Here is a 24655-nt window from a genome sequence, read left to right on the forward strand (position 1 = left end):
ACGATAAAATAGTTCTTATGAGAGCCCAACCCATCCCTCCAGGCCTTGCTCAAATTCCCGTTCCTTCAGTGTGACTGCCAACCAGCCTCCCACTCTGCTCCTTTCAATAAGCCCTCAGCTAACTTAATCCCATGTGTTGGTAACTTTTTACAAAGACCAGAGGCTGAATTGCATTCTCCCACAATTACCACTCGAAAAGGAGTCAGCTCAGACAGACAACACAGAAATTATACTCCATGGACAAAGAGTCATTCACCAGGTATATTTGAAGTCTAAGCTCTTTGAGCTATACACGTGCACAAATGATTTGGTTGGTGGAAATCTCCCCCTCCCCCTCCATAATCAGACTTTTCAAACTGAAAATAGTGCTAAAGAGGTTTGCATAAGGTGCATCATGGAAATGTTGAGGCAATTTTGACTTTCACAGTGCAGGAGGCTCCCCTGAAACCCTTCAAGGACTCCTTCCGGTTTCTTACAGCTCCCCTGGGAGAAGTCCCTCTTTCCCTCTTCCCAAACCCAACCTAATGAAAGAATTACTTGACCTGAGACAGAGTCACACGGAAACTTCGCAATAAATGTCCCCGAGACTAATCCCTTAGGTCGTCTACTTCACTGTTTTTATTTTGTGACTACACAGGATGGTCATTTTAACCTTTGCTAAATTTGGCTGGAAATGACTGATGGGATCTGCTTTAAAACACTTAAAAAATAATTTCCAAATATATGTATATATATTTTTTCTCATCCAGATTTCCTTAGAACCTGCGTTCTGAAACTGAGCAGCTTAGGAAGTCAAACGACCCCCGCCGAAGACTGAAGAGGCTCAGCACAAAATGGCTGACAGCTGCAGTTCTCCGCTGGGTCTCAAAAGCTCAGAAAAACATTTCTTCCACTAGAGGGCAGTATTCCTCCACTTTGAAGTCTACTCTTCCATTTGTTGATGAAACACCAAAAAACCCCCACAGCAAAGGACAAAGCATTTGCTTACTATACACTCCTCAGATTTTATTTTTAAAAGAAGCCTGAATTTTTTTTTTTCTTATGGAAACTCAGGGTTTTACAAGCAACGCTATCCTCAGTTTCACCTGTACTGTGTCCAGTATGATATTGCTATAATCACAGTAGAACGGACTTGAATTTCTGAGTGATCAGTCTGTTTTAAGTTTCTGCCGAAACTAACTGTACACCTTAGTCAAAAACCACAACAATCCTTCCATAAGATGGCTGTGTTATTGTTCTCGTGTGTTTTTCTGAGGCTTGGGTAATAAAAGTATTTCCCCACTCCCTGGTAACTGGCATTTGCATCTAAAGTAATTCATTAATGTACAGGGGCGGGTGTGAGGCCTTGTACAAAGAACAGAAGGTAATGGTTTTAGAGGTGTATCTTCGGTAATGCACTTCGGGCTACAGAAATAGAAATATCACATGTGACGAAAACAAATGTTTTTGAGCAACATGGCCATAGCATGAGTAGGATTGGTATATGTTTGTTGATCTACCCTCCCTTCCTGTTTCAAATATTCAGTTCTGGAGATCTAGCTTCACCCAAATTGTCTATGATGGACACATGCCTCTTCCCTTTATTTAAAAACGAGTGTTCTTGATAGCAAAGATGTTGGCTAGTCATTTATATATTGGCATGAGAAGTTTTGTGCCGTTCCAAAATTCAGCATTATCCATAGTAGAGTGTCATATTATCAGATTATCTGTATTAGTATATGAATGCATTCATAAGCAATGCACATAGTTATGTCTTTAAGCAGCTAATGGCTGAACAATCACTAAATAAAAAACATCCAGAGTTTAAAAGCACAGCTGAAACATTTGTACAAATATACAAAGAGAAAAAACAATCATTCAGACACCATGAAACTTTTGTAATAAATAGGTTTGTCTGAAATCGGTCTCTGTCACCCTGGACAAGCCTCCCCCGCGAGTCTGGGAAAGTACTCTATGGGAAGTGGTGTTCAAAATCTATGGAGGAATATCTTTGGGGCCAAGCTCAGTGTCGCCTCCAGGAATTTTAACAGAGCTATGAAGGATGGACTCAAAATAGTGGCTATACCCAGACTTGTTGAGCTGGAGGATGCTGATAATTTTTCTAGTCTAGATAGGACATGGCTGGATGCTGACAGTCTGAGAGTTAGAGTATATCCTCGAATCATGAAAATAAATGCTGGTGATCATGCATGTCCTGGGAATGTCGGGATGCAGAGGACTGAGTGAGACCAGATAGGGATATCTCATGCAGTCAAAGTCAAGTTTACTTATGGTCCTACTTAAGTGGCCAGGAAGAAACAACGCACACACATCAGGACTGGGACTGAAACGGATCACAAACAACACGGGTGCTATTTGTCACTGATGTCTCTGGCTTGGATCAACATGAGAGAATGAAGATATAGGTGGTGCTGATATTTTAATAAGAAAATACTACCTTTTTTTTTTTTCTAGAACCTTCTAAACAATGGATTATTACTCAATGGACATGATATGATCAGGAAACATATCACCTTTTCCTAGCCCTTTTGTCCGAGAGGCTTGATTACAAGGAAGGAATCTCAAACAACCAAACACCCAGGGATTGAAAGGCAATTATTTTTTTTTTCGACAAACAAACAACGGAGGGAAAAAAAAAAAAAAGCATGATAAAGAGGAGACAGATATTATCGTTGAGGCGGAGCGGTGAGCTCAGTTGGACACGGAGGGCGGCAGACCAGGACGCCGGGTCTGGATGATTTTTGGCTTTGGGGAAGTCTTTGGATCCTCTTCTTCTTCTACGTCGCTGTCGCACACGTGCACAACGACACTTGGGGTGGACTCCGTTCCTGCATGGAGCTCATATTTCTCTCCTGAAAGGCAAGAAAAAGGAGGGTGATAAAGGGGAAGAGAGCTTGATCAAAGCAGATTCTCTGGCAATGTTTGTTCTGGAAGGAAGGACATTGCGCAGTGTTTCGGGAAGCCCGGATCTTATCCAAGATCCAGAAATGACACAGGCCATCGCAGAATGGAGTGAGATTGCTCGCTTACTGTATCTATCTGCACTACGCTGCACCATCATCTGTCTGCGCTGCACTGTGCCATCTATCAGCCCGACAAGCCCGCACGGGCCACTCACCCGCCTGCAGCCTCAGTCAGCATCCCTAGCGGTAAACTTCCACATGGTCAGGACGACAGTCCTCAGGAGCATGGTGATGACGGGGCGGCTCTGACAGCTCGCTCTCCGTTTCTCTTCTGTTTCCCATCTTCATTGCTAATTGCTGAGTGACCCTGGGCCAACCAACAGCTTCACTTCTTCACCTTGTCGACAGGGCAGTCTCTGAAGTCTCCTCCAGCCACACTTTTATAGCAAGAGCTGCCCCAGGACAGACTAAGGCAGGATCATCACTGGTCTTGGATTTGCGGTGGCTGCTGTGGGTGACGGGGTTAGAGGACTGTCAAGGTCCCTTCAAGTTCCAAAAGTCTGTCCTTCTTGACTGGCTCATCTTAACGGCCAAATGGCTGTTAGCTGGCTGGCTTCCTGCCTTTGTTCCCCTTTAGGAGGTATTGACTGAGCATTCCCCACGGTCTGGCCCATTGCCGGGAAAAGGCTATGGACGCAACAGAAGATCCTTGTGTCTATCGCAAGAGCACAGCCCCGTGGCCGAGTGTGGAAACAAGAAGTATCACAAAATACCACGGTAAGTGCTAGCATGGCATATATATGTCAAGGACTGTGGCACCAAATTTTAAGGAGAAGGAGACACTGAAAGGCTTCCCGGTGGAGGTGACAACTGGCTTAGGTCTAAAAGAAAAGTGAAGACCTCCAAGTAGTGGGGCAGGAGGAGGGGGCATTCTCCATCTGCATGCTTTTAAAGATTTTATTTACTTATTTGACAGAGAAAGAGCACAAGCAGGTAGAGCTGCAGGCAGAGGGAAAGGAAGAAGCGGACGCCCTGCTGAGCTGGGAGCCCCATGCAGACTCAGTTCCAGCACCCTCGGATCATGGCCTGAGCCGAAGGCAGGCACTTAACCAGCTGAGCCACCCAGGGGTCCCCATCTGCATGCTATTAACTTCTCAAGTTAACTGTTGACTCATCTTAACCTTCTCCTGACATCCCACCTTTCATTCCCCATCTTTCACGAATACGGAAAATCTAAAAGCAGTGTCTCCCGGACATCCTCCTGGTCAGTGGCTTTCCAGATCTCACTAGATCAAGACGTCGTTTCTTAGACCAGGACAGAAGACCCCGCACAATCTCTTACCAGTCACGACAGCCACATGCTCGTACCTACTGATAAAGAGCATTTTCCACTTGAATGTTTGTGGACCTGTTCCTGGCCTCCCAGGGAAGCTATCCTTTAACATTTACCAAGGCCAAAATGACCTGCACAACCTCAAAGCATGGGCTGTATTTCCACCCTGAGCATGCATGGTTAAGTCTGCTTTGTTAAAAAACAAACAAACAACATCAAGAAGGAACCTTCCAAACATAAACATAAGAAAAACAAAAAACACCTCCCTGATCTCCCCAAGATTAAAGTCAGACAGCCTTGCACATACTAAAAGCTAAAGTTTGCGACTATCTGGAATGATGTCCTTTGCTGTGAAGCTTTGTAACTTTTTTTTTTTTTTTAAAGATTTTATTTATTTATTTGACAGAGAGAGATAGCAAGCGAGCGCACAAGCCGGGGTAGCAGCAGAGGCAGAGGGAGAAGCCGACTCCCTGCTGAGCAGAGAGCCAGATGTGGGACTGGATCCCAGGACCTTGAGATCATGACCTGAGCCAAAGGCTTAACTGACTGAGCCACGCAGGCATCCCTAAAAAAAATTTTTTTTTTAAATTTTTGTTCTTTAATCCCCTCAGTTTGTGGTACTTGGTTTTGTGGCAGGCCTAGCAAACTAATCTAGCCGTGGACCACTAAGACTGTTTTCCTTCTGTTAAAAGAGAAGCATTTGTTGGACCACCTTTGACATCTGTTGTATAGAGCAAATGCTTTCCTGGGTGATGGCAAGGGATAGTTCACAAAAATGGAGGGTTTCAGCTCTGGGATTTCACTGCTTATTGGCAGTAGCCAAGAGGGACAGAACTAGTCAGAGCCATAGAAATAAGGCTCCTAAGGACCCTGCAATTTAAAGTCTAGATTTGGTGAACTTGTAGTTAGAGAGAATCGTGGCAGCAAGTATGAAACCTCTGGCAAACGTGGACCAGTCTGGGTTCAGGAGAGGACAGTGACAAAAGCAGGAGACATGGAGCAGAACCTGGACAGAACTTAGACACCTGCCTGAGTCCTTCAGGCTCCCGTCTGCTTCCCCGCCGGAGAGCAGACACAGCCAGTGCTCACCTCACTGCGTCCTTTCTAAGGCCTGGGCCAACAGCTCTGGTGGGCCTAGCAGCCAGACAGCTCATTCAGTTGCCTTCCGTTCTCCTTTAAAGCAGATGTCATGTTTACCAAAATCTCTCGGGAAAAGCACAGCTTCTGCTATGGCCTAGGAGCGGAGCCTACAGGGAAGCAAGCTCTTGCACAAAAGGCGCTGGGCCCCGGGGATGGGCAGAGACCTGGTGGGCGGCATCATGGAGCCTCGCTTCTCAAACTCCTGACCCCTTAGTGGTCCTGCTTCTTGAAATCAGGATTTTCTGGGGGTGCGCCGGCATGTCTCATGTGGTGGAAGGTCCTATTCTGGATTTCGGCTTAGGTCACGATGTCAGGGTGGTGAGATCAAGCCCCGTATTGGACTCTGCGCTGGGCAGGGAGCCTGCTTACGATTCTCTCTCTCTCTCTCTCTCTCGCTGCTCCTCCTCCCAATCAATCAATTAAAAAAAAAAAAAAGGAGTGTACTGGGATGAGGATGCAACCCAGGGGATTCTGACTGGGTGACATCACCTTTGGTACCCAGCACCCCTCCCCCGCCCCACCACGCGCTTCCCTGTGCTTCAGCGTGGCCGGTGTTACAGGGGTCCATGTGGCCTGCAGGAGGCTGCGGTCCCCAGGGCGCTGGCCTGCACTTAACGTGCGTGCCTCCCCCCTTCCTCCATTCTGCACTGTCAATTTCTCATGGGAAATGGGCAACAGCGCAGGTCAAGGGACGTCGGGGATGCCCAGGGGAAAGCAGCCGGGGCTCCTCTGTATCAGCGCCAGCAGCAGGTTTTCATTGGTGGTCTCCTTTCTCATCTGTTTCTGGGACGGCAACAAGCCCCTCGAAGTGCCCCAGCAAACAGTGATGAGTTTGCTCACGGTTTCCAAAACGCTCTCTTTCCTTCGGGAATGCTTTGCGATGCTGAAGGAGGGACATCCTCCCACACGAGATGGAGAAAGAGAGGAGTCCACACACGGCGAGGTCATTCTTGTCGCCTACAGGATTTCTTGGAAGGTCTCCGGGTTTAGAGAGGAAGTACCCCTTGAGGAAACCGGAGTGGCTGGGGGGGGTCCTGTGCCTGGTCGCCATGCAGGGTGAGGCGGCGCCAGGCTCTGGTCCACAGCACAGAATCTGCCATCATCCATCGAGTGAGCAGACAGTGTGGCTGGGGGGTGGGTGGCAGGGACCCCACCAGGGGGCTGACCCAATACCTGCCTCTTTCCTCATGTGTCTGCAAGCAGCTAGCTGCTACCTTGATATATGTATGTGCATATATATATATATATATACTTATATTTATGTTTCTATTGCAGTAAAATATACATAATGAAGCTAGCCTTTTAGTTAAGCCATTTGTTTGCCCTGGCTTTGATAAAGAACACTGCCTTAAAGACACCTCGAGTTGCAATGTGTTTACCAATTCAAGCCCGAGCGCTCTCCTCTCAGGCAGGTGTGTGGGTGTTGGAGGGGGGCACTCAGGATGGGACAGGAAAGCCCGGGCACTGCTCCGTGCTGGGCAACCCTCATGTCGTCGAGCCCGTTGAGCTAACAAAGTCAGGCTGCTTGGTAGTACAGATGCTTTATTGCTGTGATCCCATTAACTCTGACATTTCACTGTTCTATTTTTGGAAACTTTCTTACTATCAAAATCCAGCAAAGCTTAACAGCTGCTAAGAGCCCCACAGACTAAAAAGAAATCGCTTTGGTGTGGCTGGATTGAATTTTTCTTTTTTTGGCCTCTCTTTCCCTTTGGGCTTCAGCTAATTCCTCTACCATGAGGGCTGACGTCAGTGCTGTCTCCCTGCAGGGTAACCAACTGGGCTTGGCAGGGCACAAGGAGCCCCTGGGGCCCTGTCCACTCTGGGTGGGCTGGGGTTGCCACACCACACAGAGCATGGCCAGTGGAGCATTTCTTTGGAAGGACAAGCAGAGGGTCACCCGTCACACTCCCAATCCTCACATCTATATTCAAACCCTCCTCCACGTCCTGATTCCTGCACGTCTGGAGGAAGTGGAGGGCTGCCTCCTGCTCTCAGGAGGGAGAAGGGCACATCCCTGTTCTGAGCAGGGGGCTGGGGGGCAAGGCAACGAGTGTGGGTGACTGCTGGTCTGAGTACCCCCAGAGGTTCCTCCTCATCCTGCCACCTTTGGCTTGTGGGGCAGAAGTTGGCCCCTTCTTGAGTTCTCTCAAAATAATCAGCATGATTATGCACAGTGTTTCTAAAAAATCAACATAATGAGATGAGGTAAGAGCAGGGAGATGTTACAAAGCTGTATTTATGAACATGACAGCAGAGCCGAGATGGTTCAGATTCTTGATCAGAGAACTCTTGAGATGGAAGGCAAGGGAAACCCTTGTCCCTGGAGTGCCTCCTTGGGCAGGTCCTCATGTGAGCTGCAGCTCCAGGAGACGGAACCCCCATCCCAGAGGCTTTCAAAAGACCAAAGAGTTGAGCAGGCATGAGGCGAGGGTTTACTTTAGCCCTCCCATGGCTGCCATTCTTCTCTGCAGAGTGTCTCTCGGGAGCATCGTGAGTTCTCAATGTCTGTCTCTATGAGATGCTATGTCCTCAGCCTGAACTCACACCTGCATTTGGCCTTCTATGGACATCTCTCCAAACATCTCTCACTCTTCTCCAAACTCACACAGTCAAAGTAGAATTAGTTATGTTCCCTGTCCATCTATGTTTCCTTTCCAGCTATCACATTTCTCTGAGAGGTTTCGTCCTCTAGATGCCATCCACAGACTTGGTCATCCTAGAAGCTTCTCTGCCTTTCATCCATGGTAGTCAAACTGTCCCTGAGCATTATCCAGTACCACTTTGAAATATTTCTCCATAGACTCCCTCACTACCACCTGCTTGTAACGCCCCCATTTTCTCTCACTCTGGGGAATCTCAGCTGGTATTCCCACCATAGGAACTAAGCTTCCCTGTCAGAATAAGCTTCCTAAAACACTTGGGAACGTCACCTTATGCGTACTAGCGCTGTGATGTTGAGAGACAGAGAACATTCTAGGACTCAGTTTTCCTCATCAGAAAAATGGGAATAACAACCACATGGATGCTACGAAATAAAGAAATATTTGTCAGATTCTTAAGAAAGCCATCCTGAGATGCACGTCATGATTATTTAAGGCGATGCGGTGGTCAGTGCTACAGTTGCCTAAAATAATTTCCTGTTTTCAATATGTTGAACTCATCTAGTCACACCACAGAAGCAGGGGAATTAATGCCACAGAGCTTCTACTCAGTCGAGTCGCTGCTGTAAACAGCAAGAAGGGGTGGATGGTGACATGCCAAGTCCTCCAGTTCAAATGAACAGGGGAGCGTCCTAAACTCCAACCCTCACGATGGAATGACCCTCGCTCTCTTCACTACTGCCCACCCCCCACCATTGGTAAGTTCCTCTCCTTTTTCCTCTCTCCCCACCTTTTCCACGTTTGTGTTCCCATGAGAAGGGACCAAATCTTAAGTTGATTTTAAACGAGATCTCTTTCTTTTTCTGAATCACTTGTTATAATGCCTAATTATATCACCTTTTACATTATACTTTAGTTATTTCATCTAGTGGTGTTTCATATTCCAAGCTGCTGAAATGGTGGTTTTGGTGATGGCTGCACTTTGACGCACAAGTAAATGCTCAATAAATAAAGTACTGATTTATGAAAGGCACCAACCTTGGCCGTTTACTTGTTTTACTAGTCCAATGTCCAGTACGTACTCACACGTGAATTTTTCTCCTGGTGTTTAACATGTGTAAGTTTTGGATTTTCAGCGAGGCTGAAAACCAAGAAAGAACACGTATTTACCCTATTGACAGTGTGCTGGCAGTGTGAGGACACAGCACGTGTCGTGGAAACTCGCCATCTGCTTTAAACTTCACAACGACTATTTCCCACACTCTTACTAAATGCCAGACACAGCTCGAAGTACTTCCCGTCAATTGGATATTTAATGATGATAACAGCTCTGGACTGTGGGTGGCATCCTTTCTAGTTGATGCAAGAGGAAACTGAATCACAGAGGAAGTAAATGGCAGAGGGAGGATTCAAACTCAGGCCATCAGACCTCAATGAATGTGATCATGATCACTCTCGGGTGCTGCCCGTCCTGACTCCCACGGGGTCATCTTTGGCAAGAGACACTCCCAAAAGGGAGCTGGGTTTAATTTATACTTTTATTTTTTTTCGAAGATTTTATTTATTTATTTGACAGACAGAGATCACAAGTAGGCAGAGAGGCAGGCAGAGAGAGAGGAAGGGAAGCAGGTTCCCCACAGAGCAGAGAGCCTGATGCGGGGCTCGATCCCAGGACCCTGAGATCATGACCTGAGCTGAAGGCAGAGGCTTTAACCCACTGAGCCACCCAGGCGCCCCTAACTTATACTTTTAATACATCCATAAGGCACAAAACTTATATTTTAGTGGACATTTGTTCTCTAGCTGAAGAGGAACATCTTATATCTTTTTCTTTCGGCCAATTAGTAGTATTCAAGGCATGGTTTCCTTGACAATGACTCTTCTCAAAAGATAACACTAATCAATTATGAAAAGAAAGGGGTATATATTATAAAATGATTTGACTTACATCTATTACCACAGCTTGGGACTCTGGAAGAAACTTTTCTATGTTTCCTTCTGGCTCTAATTTTATTATCTCTCATACTGAAGGTGAATTCTCAATAGGCACGTTTGGGTCTTAGCGGACTGTGTTTCACAACGACGGTCGTAACATTACTCCTCAGTAACTTTGCCAATTCTTCATTGAGGACTGTTTCCACTGTGTTCCCGCCCCTCAAATCTGGACAGGCCTTTCCGACTGCCTCGACTAACATGCTGTGGCAGAAGTAACCAGTGTGAATTCTAAGTCGCAAAAACACACGCACTTCTACCTTGCTCTGTCAGGAGGCTCATTCCAAAACCTTGCATCCATGTTATAAGGAAGCGCAAGCAGCCCATGAAGAGGCTCACACGAGGAGGAACCAGAGTCCTGCGCCTACAGCCTGTCTGAGCTTTCAGCCAGCAGCACACTGACGTGCCAACCATGTGAGGAAACCATCTTGAAAGTCCCAAGCCATGTTGCATGGAGCAGAGATGAGCTGTCCCCCTGAGCCCTAAATACATTTGTGAGCAAAAAAAAAATATATTGTTGATGTTCCAAGACCTTCATGTTGGGATAGTCTGTTATGTGGCAATTGATAAGTCCCGGGTCACACAAGTTTTCTCTGTTCAGAAGCAAGCTAAGCCACTACAGTTGAACCGAAATGAATTGCTTGTGCTTTATCCTTTTCTTTCTGCTCACCTGCTATATTAGACTGGATACCACACCAGTCTCCATCCTTCCTTCCTTAGGGATGAAGCTCCATGAGCAAACCACTTGGGACGTCTCTCTGTGGCCGCTTTCTTACTCCTCTCCAGTGGAAGCAGAGTGACAGCTTAGGGGAAAAGAACTGAGGTGCTCAGCTTACCCAATCCACTTTGCTCTTTGGATCATCCCTGCCTGCTCTCGGCCATGTGCTGAGGCCAGCACAGGAGACCCCCCGTTCCTGGGGGGCAGTCCGCAGGCAGGCAGGGGAGTCCCACTGCTCAGCTCTGGATTTCAGCCTTGGGAAGCGCTTGCTGGTGCTCGGCTCAGCCACATTCTGGGCTTCGGCACGGCCTCAGACACAGAGCTGGCATGACTCATCTCCTCTGTCTTAGTCTTATCCAACCCTCAGTGAGTTCTGAACCCAGCAGGGAAAAAAAAAAAAAAGGCCTCTGTTATTAATCTGCACTGAATTTTAAGAGTGGATGATGGCTTATCAACCCAAGTGAGGCACATTTCCAACAGGACCATTGAACACAGAACCATGCTGGGCTGTGTGCCACACACTGAACTTGATTTAAATTAAGAGCCCTTTATATATGATGATGAGGAAGGGAAATTCCAATATTAAAGTGATTTCTGGCTTCTCATAGCTAGAAGGCACTACAAACCCCTTTCCTCCGTACTTTATTGTAAATGTGCTATTTTCAAGAGGAACGAGGGAGCATCCGTCCTGATCGAAGGAACAAAACCACAGAATTCCTAGGAGTTAGTTTTACTGAGCAGGCTGCCTGTTCATGGGATTGCAAACAGGGACTGAGGGAAGAGTGTATGTAATCTGAAATGTGCTTGAAAGGCATTCACACTTAGATTTCCTTTCCTTTCATGTATTAGGTTCAGGACTTGAATTTGGTAGGGTGGGGAGGGCGAGCAAGGCTGCCAGCCCCCCTCTACCACTCCCATGTCAACAGCAGAGACAGAGGTGCCTGGCCCTGAGGGGGCTCTCAGAGGCCTGGGACAGGGGTGGGGTCAGTGGAGCTGGGAGGGGGTTGGGGGTAGGGGGCGGTAGGATTGCTGATGGCAGGAAGCAGCGGTGCAGTGCGGTGACCTACACTTCCTTTCTTCCTCCCAGACCCTGGCGGGTGTCTGCAGTCACCATGTCTTTTAAGCCTCTCAGACTGGAAGGGCTGATGCTGGTTTGCTTTGGGGCCTAAAGTGCTCCCCAAGAAAAGCAGGCGTTATGGTGAAAAACATCTGGAAGTTTCCAAAAGCTGTATGACCACCCCATACATGATTTAACAGTATTTTTAAGTTATCTACCAGCAAGCTCTTTTCCCCTATTAGGGGAGGAAAGAAAGCGTGTGTGTATGGGGAAGGAGTGGGGGTGGGGGTGGTGATACTTCTCTGGACCGCTCCCCTCTCTCACCTCTCTTTTCTCCGTCCCACACTGGCCCCTCTGACCTCTTCCCAGGCACTCCTTGCCTCTATGTCTTTCTTGCATTCGAGATCCACCTGATAAATGGCGCAGAAGCGTAATTAGTGTGGTTGTCACACAAGGGTGCTTAGCTCCCAGTGGTGTCTGGAAATGCAATAAGGATTTTTTTTTTTTTAAATTTTCATTTTTTGGTTTTCACAGGGACTGGGCTGCGTGTGGATACTGGCATTTAGCAGGTGATGCCCCAAGATGCTAAATGGACTGCAGTGCGTAGGACTGTCAGTTCCAAAATATCACAGCTTCTGCCCTGAGAAACCCTGAGCTAAGAGCTTAACATAGACACATTTACACTTTAACCAAAGACTAAGATATGACTTAAAAATCAAGTGACCAAAAAATAGGTACCACACTGAGCATTCACCATGTCCTGCGTTGGACAAAGATTCATACGGGTTATCTCGTCTGATATCGGCAACCATCTGATTTTACTGTTGAGGAGGCACAGAGGGACTCAGAGAGTGTCTCCGGGTCACACAGCTAATAAAAGGTGGTGCCTGGATCCAAACTCACATCCCAAGTTTTAGTCAGCACCATAAAGCAAGAGAAGTATTTCTTTATGTTGGAACTTCACAGACAGCTACAAAAGAGAAAAGGAGAGACCCCAGGGCAGAGGGGCTTAAACGGGTGGCATGTAGAGTCACAAGTGCCTATTCACAAGCTCAACCTGGGAGTCGAGAAAGAACTAACTTTCTAAATAAGAGTGGAAAGCGGATTCTCCATTAAAACCAGTATTCCAGGGAGGAAGAAACATTCCAGAGAGAGAGAAGTCCTTTGCACATTTCTTCTCTCCCATACCTTTGTGGTGCCATGAGCTCGCGTCTCATTTTGATCGACCTCAGAGAAAAGTGCTGTGGGTGGTTTTGAGGATGGGGTCCAATCCCTGAATGGCACCTCGGTCCCTTGTCCTTGGTGCAGCCGCGGCTTCTGTCAAAGAACGCCCTCTCAGCTTGGGAGGAAAAGACTATAAAGCAACGCACAGACCACCCCAAGCCCATGTAATGTTCAGAGAACAAGCCCAGTTAAATCACCAGCACCTCCACCCCCAAGGACAGGCATATGGTTCTCGCCAGCTGGTCGACACGACTCCAAGGGCTTTCCATACCTTAATTCAAATACTGGCATGGGGAACACCTCTCAGCGGATGTCCTGCCAAACGATACTGCTCCGAGCAGAATGATCATTGCACCCACCATGGATCTGGTAGTTCCTACGTGCCAGGCACTGGGCTAGGTACCCCGTGTATATTAATTATTCCATCTTCATGATGACCTTGCTAATTGTCAAAAATCACCATTAAAAAAAAATGGTCTGCGGTCTCCTCAGACAATTGGAGCTAGGACAACGGTTGAGGTATGGCGAGGCCAAAGTGTGACGGCCATATTGCCTCTGCCATTTAGGATTATGGCAGATTAGGGTATGGGGCAGGCAAGACATCAGGGCGGCACACAGGCTTCTCTGCCTCAGCGGGTCTGGCATGAGCTCATGTCAGGAAACTATTCTGCACATACGTGATGGGGGTTCTTCCTCCTTACCACCCCTCCTCAGTCCTGACCCACATCAAAGTAGGAAGACAGAAAGGGTCCTTGGGAAAACTGGTGTTGGGGGAGGAGATGGAGAGATGCGTGAAGGAAAAGAGACTATTTCTATCATTTTGTTAGAAGAGGTGTTCTATTTTAATAAAGGAACGTTTGTTTATCTTTTGGGGATTTCCCCTGTAAGATGGCCTGAGGGGGACCATAGGTCTTCCTTCCCTCCTGAGTCATTTAGGACCTAAAGTACTTCATGGGGACAACTGACTGATTGAGGACCCAAATTCACAGCTGAGACAAGGAAGTGGAACCCTCCAGGGAAGGTATGGACCAAGGAGACTTGGGAAAGCCACGCAGGAAGGAGGGTTGGGAAGATAAAGGGAGACTGAGAAAATGGGTTCTCTGAAGCCTGTGATGTGGGGCTCATTCATACAGGTGACAGAAAAGAAGCAACATAAGGAGGGAAAATGCTGCTTGGTCAGAGAGGGGTCAGGTTTTCCTCTCTGGAAATGACCATTCTGTTGGAGCTTTTCTGATATTAGGGGCCTGGCCATGTGTCTTTCCTATTATTTATTCTACCACATGCATACCAGGTGGAACAAGAGAAAGAAGTCTTCCATATTGCTACTCAACACTGATTAAAATAATTGTGGAGTGTATGCTGAGTAGAAAAGCTTTTCAGACATTTTTTTCCCAGGGAAAATTCTTAAATCATAGGTTTTTGTTTCTTTTTGTTTTTAGGTACACACCATGCCCAGGGTACAGCCCAACCTGGGACTTGAACTCATGACCCTGAGATGAAGACCTGAGCTGAGATCAAGAGTCAGACATTTAACCAACTGAGCCACCCATGCCCCCTCCAGGGAAAAGCCTTCGAAAGGAGATGGAAAATTCTGAGCATGTGGTCCAGAATCACAAATCTGCATGCTTCGGGTGGGGAAGGACGGAAGACACCGCGTGAGTGAGAACACTGGAGCCTGTTTTGTTTGCTTTTCATATCCGTGATCAGAAAATAGCAGTTGTTGAACAAGGACTGAAGCTTATATAATAGTCATACCACATGTGCCCAAAATATATTCATCTATATTTAAAAAATGGAATTTTCTCTACCTTTGATTCAATGAGCCTGGAATAGAAACTGTCTCTTCCTTGTAAGTTACATGAATTAATGAAATATATTTTTCATGCAGAGGAAATGCTCTGCACTAGGTAACAAACTAGCAAAACTGCTTTACTATGGCATGTTTTGATGGAGAAGAATTTGGGGAAAAAAAAAGGCTAAATATAGCAGATGTACGCAACTTGAAACTTGGGCACCATTTTAAGCCCTCCTCTGCAGTTAACTAAAATTGATCTCCCTAACAAGAGCTAAAAATAGCGGGAGGAAGAAAAAAGGAATAGACGGTGACTTTTCATATCATTCCCTGCAGGCATTTTCAGTGACAATGAACATGACCTTCCAGAGCCAGCCTAGAGAGCCTAGAGAATAAAGGCTGGCATTTCACATCCCACCTCAGATTTACCACGCATTTAGTACATTATAACATCTTTGTGTTTCCATTTTGGCTGATTGTTAGAGATAAGCTGTCTTTCTGGGCTGGGCTTTTGTTTTTCCTGTTTTGCTTTATATCTGAAAAGACGATAGGACCATACTTTTCTGGATTCAGGAGTAACAACTGTAGAGTAAACCAAAATAAATATTCGATTCGTCCTCCAGTTGGTCAAAACCCATCTTCTTTTGACTTGATGATTGTTAGATGATGGGCTTCTAAACTTACCAGGAGGACTAATGGCAATGTAGGATGCCTTTGTTTTACAGAAGCTGCTATCGGTCCTTTAAGCATAGCAGAAGGCAAATTCTGATCCCTGTGTCCCACAGGGCAGCAGAGGAGCACTGAATGGGCCTTAAAGCCTGACCCAGTGGCTGTTTTTTATAGGGTGGAGTGGGGTGGTGATGAGCACAGAAATGAAAGGTGGAGGAACACATTGTGGAAATTGTTTTGCATTTTAAAAATTTCCTTTTGCAACAGTCTTTAATTTCTTGTAGACAAATTAATTTTACGATTCAAGAGACCTCTCTGGTTTCTCAAACTTTTTACTCCCCAGGGCGAAGGTACTAGCTCCGTCAATTCTTCCTGCTTCTGGCTAGTGGCAGGGGAATCTATTTTAACTTACTGGCTGTGCAGCCTTGGGCAAGTTACTTAACCACTCTGTGCCTCACATGAGGAGAATAGCAATTCCTGTCTCAGAGAGTTGCTCCAAGTATAAATGGAGATAATATAGTAAGGTGTCCAAACTGTTGGATACTGCCTGGAGCACAACAAGCCCTATATATGTTTTAACTGCTGTCTCTATTTAAAATATTTCCCTAATTCGTCTATTTTACTTACTTTGGATCAAAAACAGAACATACAGTCATGGGGACACAGTGAAGAATGAGTGAAAGGATGCCTCTCACATTTTCCTGAGTATACACTTGTATTCACTGCAATAAATAGAACCAGACTCACTTCTCCAGGTTTATGGGGCCCTTGTGTCCTAAGAGGTGTTATAACAGCCTAGAAAGGATTTCAAAGGAATCCCACCGGCTTGGGTTTGATCATGGTTCCACGGTAATTGCATCTCCATGCTTATTTCAAAAGCCTCTCCACATGTTCCATGAACATGAGCTGTTCCTGTTTGGAAGAGGGTCACCGCTGTCCCTCTCCCAAAGAAGGGGAATCCTGTTTTGCTCCTGCTCGTCAGAGCTTCCATGAAAGTGTCCTCCATGAAAGGGTCTTAGTAATGCACATCCTTGCCTTTCAGGGCCGCCGGGCACAATCATGATCCCGTGAGCCTACTGGTTTGCTGAGGTGATCCTCACCCAGCCCAAGCGCCATCTTGCCCTGGATCCCTGCTCTCTGATGCTCTTTCTTCAGACCTACTTTAGCTTGGCATCTTTGGATTCCAACATCTCTTCTCAGTCACTCAGCTCTCCCAATTTAGCGGTGTTAGTCATTCTTCAGAAGCAAACCCCATGCCTCTGAGTTGCTTTCTCTGCTCTGATATTACTGTGTTTCTACACTCCCGGAACTGAGGCAGCCACCCCTTAACATGGAATGAGTTATAATTTCTTGCCAAAAGATTAAAAATGAATCTCACAAAATCTTTTTGTTTTTCCAAATGGAAATGCTCAAAGACCTCTCTTTGAACAAAACATTAATTTAGTGTTGCCTGACTCAGTCTGGACAAAGCCATAAGAAAGCAACCATTTGCTGGTGAAGAAATTATCCCTGGGCAGGCTGAGGGCTCTGACCTAATCATTCATTCAATATTTGCTGAGCACCTATGGTGCAAGGTGCTCCCAGGTGCTGGGGGTAGCAGAGGTGGAGAAGATAGTGAGTTGAACGATGGAGAATTATCGTAGGAGGAACGCGGGAGAATCTGCAAAGTGGCAGGTTGAAGAAGTACGTGCCTGCCTTGGTACCCTGTGGGCTGGGTGGGGGGGCGCCCAGATGTAGTGGGAAGGACACGGGGCGTGGCTGTGCTCCTTCACGGTTGCGGCTGGAACAGCCACAGACACCCAGGCTTCTAATATAGCCTCTGTGATATTTTCAACTCAAGTGTTGGCTGCAAATCGTCCATCTGTGTGGGGTAAAGAAACTTCAAGGACACGGGAAGAGGACAAATGGAGAACTAAATAAAGAGGAGCAGCCTCAAGTTGCTGGCAGAGACTGGAGGGAACGCTATCCCAGAAAACACACCCGGGACACAGCATCAGTCATCCTTCAAAAATAGAAGACCCTCGGTGTTCGCCCTTACACACACAGTGCTCAGGCCTCCATGTGCACACCTGCCACCCCTGGGTTTGGCTTTCTGAGTCACAGTGGCATTAGGGATAGCTGTCCATCCAGGGTTAGGATGAATGTTTCGCCAGTGTCACAGCAACAGGGGCCTCACATCCACCAAGGCCACCAGCGTCCTCAGTCAAAGGCCAGGGCACCTGGCCATGAAGGGTGGGGGGTCAGCAGAGCCAGGTTTGACACTTGTCTCTGCCCCAACCAGCTCTTTCCCTTTGGGCAAACTGGCTCATGTTTCTACAGCTTAGCGTTCTGATCTGTAAAATGGGAATATTAATAATTGCTCTCCTGGTGCTCACTGCACGGGGTAAGGGAAAGCCAGACTCAGAGGTTAGCAGCACCGCTAAGGAAAAGGGCATGCATTTTTTATCCTGTCAATGTTATTCACAGCCCTCAAAAGAACCCCTGGCTTTCTCTGCCTCTTGGCGACCATTTCGTTCCTCCTTCCTCCCCCTGTGCCAGGCTCTGGAAGCCTCCCTTCCAGGCCTAACTCCTACTCCATCCATTCCTTCTGCCTCCAACAGCAGCAGGTCGCACCCACCCCTGGGCTTGTCTTCCAGACCCGGGACTCCGCTCCCATAGCCAGTGAGGGTCTCTGAGACTCGCCTTCATTTTGTCTTTGCATCAAGCTCTGGGAACATGAACTACCGTATGTTCCCTTTCCCGTTTCGGAGCAAATGATTTGCGTTTACTGGATTCCCGGCTCCAGGTGAGCGCACCGGAGGCCCGCGGGGCTCTGGCGGTCAGAAGGTCTGACTTGGCCTGGGCCTCCCTTACACACAGCGCTGGAGGAAGAGCGCGGCCTTGGACACCCCGGCTCTGTCACTGGCGAGTGACTCCTCCCCTGTCTGGGCCTCTCGGGTCCTCCTCCTGTCACATGTAGGCTGGTCAGTGACTCCTGCGTATCTCCAGCCAAAACCTCAGTGACCCTCCGAAGCTCCCCTTCCTGATAGTCGTACAACGACACGAGGCGTTCAAAGGTGTTCTCGGCAGCATCTGTGCATGAGAGACAAGCTGGCGGCTCCGAGTCCCTCGGCTTCCGCCGGTCCAGGTGAGGCTGCGTGCTCCTAGTTCTGGGAGTGTCTGGAGTTACTGAGGGAAATGCTTTCACAAGGCTGGACTTGGGCAGACCCGACTTGTCTTATACAGGTCACGTTTACTCCTATCACCGACACGGCTTTTTGTACGGGGAGTACATTGGCTCTGGGTTCCTGTACGTGGACAAGGCTCTCAGAGAAATCCCGTGTCGCGAATACCTCTCTTCTTATCACATTGCTCTCCCCTCAGCTCTTTTTAGTCAGGGGCTACTGCTTCTCACAAGAGCTCTCCGACGGGGGAGCCCACGGCCAGTGTAAAGGCCCCCGAGATGCTGAGTGCCTTGATGCCAATTAGAAAGAAGCCCCAGGCTGCTTGCTCTCAGGAGTACTAGAATTTAAGTTCTGGGCCACACGGGACAGCCAGTTAGTCTCTGCAGGGAGAGCTTATTACTCAAACCAGCCACATCCGAATCTGAGGACCCACTAGGGTGCCTTCCTTTCCTGGTCCGCCTGGGAATTTCCTGTGTTTCGCACGGAACGTTCCCAGGAAGCCTTCAGTCCTGGGTGAGCCAGAACAGTGGTTCACCCAGGACGGGTCATCCTACGAGTGGTCGCCCCAGGTGTGATTGCTCTAGTCACCAGGGTCCTCAAATTTCTGTGGGTGAAAGTATCATTATGTGTGATGATGAAAACACAGACTTTCAGGGGGGCGATTCTGGTCCATGTGTCTTCCTGAGCACACTAAGAAATACCAGTAACAATTCATTCTAAGTCTATCTGCTCTTTGTCCCTTGGCTATCAGTGGCTCTTGAGAGTTTTAGGGGAACTTTTAAAAAATACTAATGCCTGAACTTGACCCAAATCAATTAAATCAGAATCTCTTAGGGTGCGGCCAGGACATTGGGTATTTTTAAAGCCCCCTCTCCCGCCAGCAGAACAGCTAGTAGCAGACATGGTGGGCATTATTTACCCTTGGACCCACAGTGCCTAAACCCTCAGCTGCACCTCCCACCATGTCCCCTCCTGCTGTAATACAGGAAATATACCGTCAACCGAAAAAAGAGGCCGAGCCAATAAAAACCAAGAGCATTTCTTTAGGGTCTCGGAATTGTAGTTTGGGGAACACAGATGGGGGCAGCCAAGCAAAGCATGTCCTCGCCCCAGAGAACAAAAATCAAGCATTTTTAAAGTCAAAAGGCAATGTTTGTATGTGTTGTTTACGAAGAATTTTGATGGGCGTTGGTGGCAGACGATCTTGGCTGAATGTGACTGCTTGCGAAGGCTGTCACTAAGCAAAATCTCTTAGTATAAAAAGTTGCACGTTGAGTTCTTGGAATATCATATGTGGTTGGGCCCAGTTCAAAAAGTTCATGGTCCTATGGGGTAAGGATGTACCTAAGTCCCATCTCTTTAGTGGATCTTCCAGCTCCATTTAAAAACCCATTGACCTAACAGACCCCATTTCATTTCACCTGTCATAATCCTTGGGAGTATTTTTCAAGCGAGGTGGCAGTGTCTGTCTGCAGAAAGTGAGGATGGTATCACTTCTAGGAACCCATGTAAAGAAATTTTGGATCGGTGCATAGAAGATATGTACAAGGATGTTAACTGTAACTCTGACTGGAATGGTGAGAAACTGGAAACAGTCTAAATGTCCAATTTGGGAAACTGGATGAATCAAGTGTGATGCTATATTTGCCCAGTGGAATACTATTCAGTCTTGAAAACGAGAGACTCTGAGCCATGTATACCAACATTGGAAGGAAGTGATCATTAAGTTTTCTTTTCTTTTTTTAAAGGTAAAGGCTACTGTGACCAGCTTCTCGGAGACCAAGCGCCTTCACCTTGGCAGGAAGACTGTCTTGTTTCAGAAGCTTCCTGGGCTTTCCTATGGCAACAATAAAAGAAGGTTGCACAGCACAGAAGCCTAGTGCCAGCTGGTAGAGCGTATTTTGCCTATTCTGAGAAAACCAGAATATACCAGAATATACCAAATATACCAAAATTCCTTACGGTACAGAGAGGAATCCCATAAGAAATAGGTAGCTCTTTCCAACCTGAAAGTATCTGCATTGCAGTGCGGAAACAACACAGACAGACCTTGAGTCCACATTCCCAAATTGCTGTTAAACGTGGACGAAGTCCAATGCTGGTTCTTCCTCTCTGATCCCTCAGCCCTCTCGCTGTCCACACACGGCCATAAACCCATTAGAAATGCACATGTTCCCATGAGCCCCGGATCTCACGGTTGTTAAGCCCATCTGGCTTTTCTAGGTTGTCGACACCGTCTATCTTCCAAAGGGGCCCCAGAGCATACCTGGTCCTAGTTTGGCCACGGCGTAGAGGAGGTCGTAGTTGAGCACTGGCGTGGCATCGCTGATGGGCTGCCAGCCCACGGGAGGAGACGCGGGGGGTGAGATGAGGAATTGCTTGGCGGGCTGTGGCGGTGCCAAATGCAGCTTGTCACCGTCTGTCTCTGGAGCCTGGACCTTTCGGACAGAGGAGAGACGAAGACAGAGTTTTCATCAGAGCCTCTGATGGGCCGTGCAGGGAGCCGAAGCTACAGAGTCTCATTTCCAGCCCGTGTCAAAGGAACCAGTGAAGCAGGCTACCCTAATGATCTCTGCTTACCATCCACCACTTGCTCGGTCATCTGATCCTTACAACAGCGAATCTCGACTCCTAGCAGACATCGCCATTACCAGGACAACTTCCAAAAGGCTGGAGTGCCGGATTCGGCGGAGCGGGGGCAGGGCCCGGGACTCTGCATTGAGCACAAGTTCCCACCTGAGGCTGAGGCCGCTGCTCCCCAGACTCCCTGTTCCCTTTCTTTCCTCTCTCTCTCTCTCTCATCCTTTTGAGGGGATCTTCCCGTCATGTGACATGAAGCACTCTAATGTGAACAATCAGTGGAACAAGGCGCCATCCCCACTTCGGCCTAGAGACAAAGCATCTGTATCGCCCCGAAGCAAACCCTGTGCCCATGAAACAGTTCCTACCATTCTGGCCTCGAGTCAGACCCTGGCAACCACCAGTCCACTTCCCATCTCTATGGATTTGCCTGTTCTTCACATTTCCCAGAAACAGAATGAGATGATGTGACCTTTTTGTGTTTAGCTTGTTTCCCTTCGCATATTTACAGGTTCATCCACATCCTTGCACACCCCGGTACTGCATCCCTTCTGATGGTTGCGTAACATCCCAGTGAGTGACAGACCACCATCTGTTTGTCTCCACCCACTGACGCACATTCCATTTGCTTCCAACTTTCAGCTAGTGTGCATAGTACCACCATGAACATATGAGTGCGGGTATTTGTTTGAGATCTGTTTTCAAGTCTTCCAGATGTATACCTCGGAAGGGATACTTGCTGGGTCAGATGGTAACTCTCTGTTTAACTTTTTAAGGAAACAAGTGGGGATTCAATAGATAAAAACTGAGGTTTCTACAAGTAACACAGTTTCTGACAGTATGGGATTCAAACATGGGTCTGGGGCCAAAGTCCTATGTTCTTCTTTTTTACATTTTATTTTACTTTATTGTGAAAAGATCATTTAACAGGAAATCCACCCTCTTCTTTTAAAAGAAGATTTTATTTATTTATTTGAGAAAGAGAGAGCACAAGCAGGAGGAGGGGCAGAGAGAAGCAGGTTCCACCCCAAGCAGGGGGCTCGATCCCAGGACCTCAGGATCAGACCTGAGCCAAAGGCAGATGATTAACTGAGTGAGCCACCCAGGGAACCCAGGAGATCTACCCTCTTAAGAAATTAAGTCTACAGTATATTATTGTTGACTATAGGTACAATTTTGTACAGTAGATCTCTAAAGCATATTCATCTTCTTTACCTAAAATTTTATATCTGTTAATTAGTAACTCATCCCTTTCCCCTCCTTCCTAGTCTCTGGCAACTACCATTCTACTCTTCGGTTCTAATGAATTGTATGATTTTAGATCCCTCATCTAAGTGGAATCATGCAATATTCGTCTTTGTGTGACTGGCTTGTTTCACTTAGCATCATGTCCTTGAGGTTCATCCATGAACCATCCATTCATCCAGAATGTCCATACTGTCCAAAGCAAACTACAGATTTAAAGGAACCCTTACCAAAATCCCAATGGCTTTTTTTTTTTTTAAGAAATGGTAAAAAAAAAATTCTAAAATTCATACAGAACCACAAAAGACCTCAAATAGCCAAATCAATCCTGAGAAAGAGCAAGATCACACCTCAAGATCACACACCAAATCATAAATACTATAACGTATTTATGATTTTAAAATACATTATAAAGCTACAGTAAGCAAAATAGTATGCAATTGGCATTAAGACACACATACAGACCAATGGACATATAGAACAGAGAGTTCAGAAATGAATCCAAAATATAGGGTCAACTGACCTTCAACAAGAGTGCTAACAGCACACAATGAGGAAAGGACAGTCTCTTCAACAAATGGTGTTGGGAAAATGATATGCACATATAAGAGAATGAAATGGAAACCTTATCTTATCCCATATACAAAAATTAACTCAAAATGGACTAAAGACTCAAAATGTAAGACCCGAAACTGTAAAAATCCTAGAAGAAAATAGAGTGGAGAGCTTCAAGACATTGGCCTTGACAATGTTTTCATAGATATGACACTACAAGAACAGGCAACACAAAGAAAAAGAAATAAGCAAGACTACATCAGACTAAGTCTTCTGCACAGCCAAAGAAATATCAACAAAGTGAAAAGGCAATCCACGAAGGAGAGAAAATATTTACAAACCATATGGAGGAGAGGTTAATCTCCTTATCCGTATACAGGACAAAGAGTTAAGGAACCTCTATGAGTCAAAAGCAAGAAAAAAAAATCCCTCAAAACAACAACAACAAAAACCCCAAATTAAACCTAGCAACTCAGTTAAAATATGATCTAAGGTCTCAAATAAACATTTCTTCAAAGAAGATACATAAAGGGCCAACAGGCATATAAAAAAATATTTAGGTCACTAAGCATCAGGGAAATGCAAGTCAAAACCACAGTGAGATATAACCTCACACCCGTCAGAATGGGTATTATCAAAATCCAATAAATAGATAAAAGACAAGTGTTGGCAAGGATGTGGAAAAACTGGAACCCTTGCATACTGTTGGGGGGAATGCATATGATGCAGCCACTATAGAAAACAATATGGAGTTTCCTCCAAAAAATAAAAGATAGAACCACCATCTGAGCAATTCCACCTCTGGATATTTACCCAAAAGAATTGAAATCAGGCTCCTGAAGAAATAATAACTCTCATGGTCATTACAGCACTATTCATAATAGCCAAGATGTGGCAATGACATAAATGTCCATCGACAGATGAATGGGTGAAGAAAACGTTGCATCTACATACAATGGAATATTGTTTGGCCTTAAAAAGAAGCAAAGTCAATGTTTTTTCATTGTGCCATCTTTGTAGAGTTCGAAGATGGGAACAATGTTTACTGACCAATAAGGGATGGATCAAGACATCTGATGATGAAGGGAAGACACTGATGGAACTTTTTTCTTTTCTTTTTTTTTAAGATTTTATTTATTTATTTGTCAGAGAGAGAAAGAGAGAGCGCGTGCAAAAACAAGCAGGGAGCCTGATGTGGGACTCAATCCCAGGACCTCGGGATCATGACCTGAGCAGAAGGCAGATGCTTAACCAATTGAGCCCCCCAGACACCCCTAAGACATTGATTTTCTATTGCTGTGGACTTTGTGAGCATTGCCAAGAACTGCCCATGCCCTTTGGGAATAGCCAATATTTATTTCTGGATGAAATAAACACAAAGTTGATTTCCATGTTTGTCATGTTTTCTCATGAATAGGAGTCACTAAAACTAGGATATAACTGAAATTTTAACCATAACCCTGCAAGGAAGTTTCGGAGTAGTTGTGAATAGACCATTCTTACTACGACCACCAGCTGGTGTTTACTGTGTATTTACCAAATGCCAGGCATTTGAACACACAGTAGTTCATTTAATCCTCCCAGCAACAGTAGGAGGTGTGTATCACCCTCCTCCTTCTTCAGGTGAGGAAACTGAAGCCCACTGAGAGTATGTGTCTTGCCCAGTGACAGCCCGGGCTG

General features: G+C 46.4%; 1 protein-coding gene and 1 long non-coding RNA gene across 4 annotated transcripts in view; one reads left to right on the forward strand and one right to left on the reverse strand.

Annotated features, from left to right (window-relative positions):
- Window positions 1–247: 247 nt before the first annotated feature.
- The window catches only part of RCAN2 (regulator of calcineurin 2), a 269330-nt gene continuing 244922 nt past the window's right edge, over window positions 248–24655 (reverse strand). For all 3 annotated transcript variants that reach the window (XM_044252142.1, XM_044252133.1, XM_044252151.1), the window contains 2 exons: window positions 20862–21033; window positions 248–2852 (listed from right to left, as the gene is read on the reverse strand). In XM_044252142.1, the coding sequence (XP_044108077.1) occupies window positions 2692–2852; window positions 20862–21033 (333 nt within the window). In that variant the 3' untranslated portion in view covers window positions 248–2691. The remainder of the gene's footprint in view (window positions 2853–20861; window positions 21034–24655) is intronic.
- On the forward strand, window positions 8449–16561 carry LOC122908864. Its single transcript, XR_006385032.1, has 3 exons — window positions 8449–8737; window positions 14410–14625; window positions 16474–16561. It is a non-coding gene; the product is annotated as an uncharacterized LOC122908864 (long non-coding RNA).

The sequence above is a fragment of the Neovison vison genome, chromosome 1 (assembly GCF_020171115.1).
Source record: "Neovison vison isolate M4711 chromosome 1, ASM_NN_V1, whole genome shotgun sequence".
Classification (NCBI taxonomy): Eukaryota; Metazoa; Chordata; class Mammalia; order Carnivora; family Mustelidae; genus Neogale; species Neogale vison.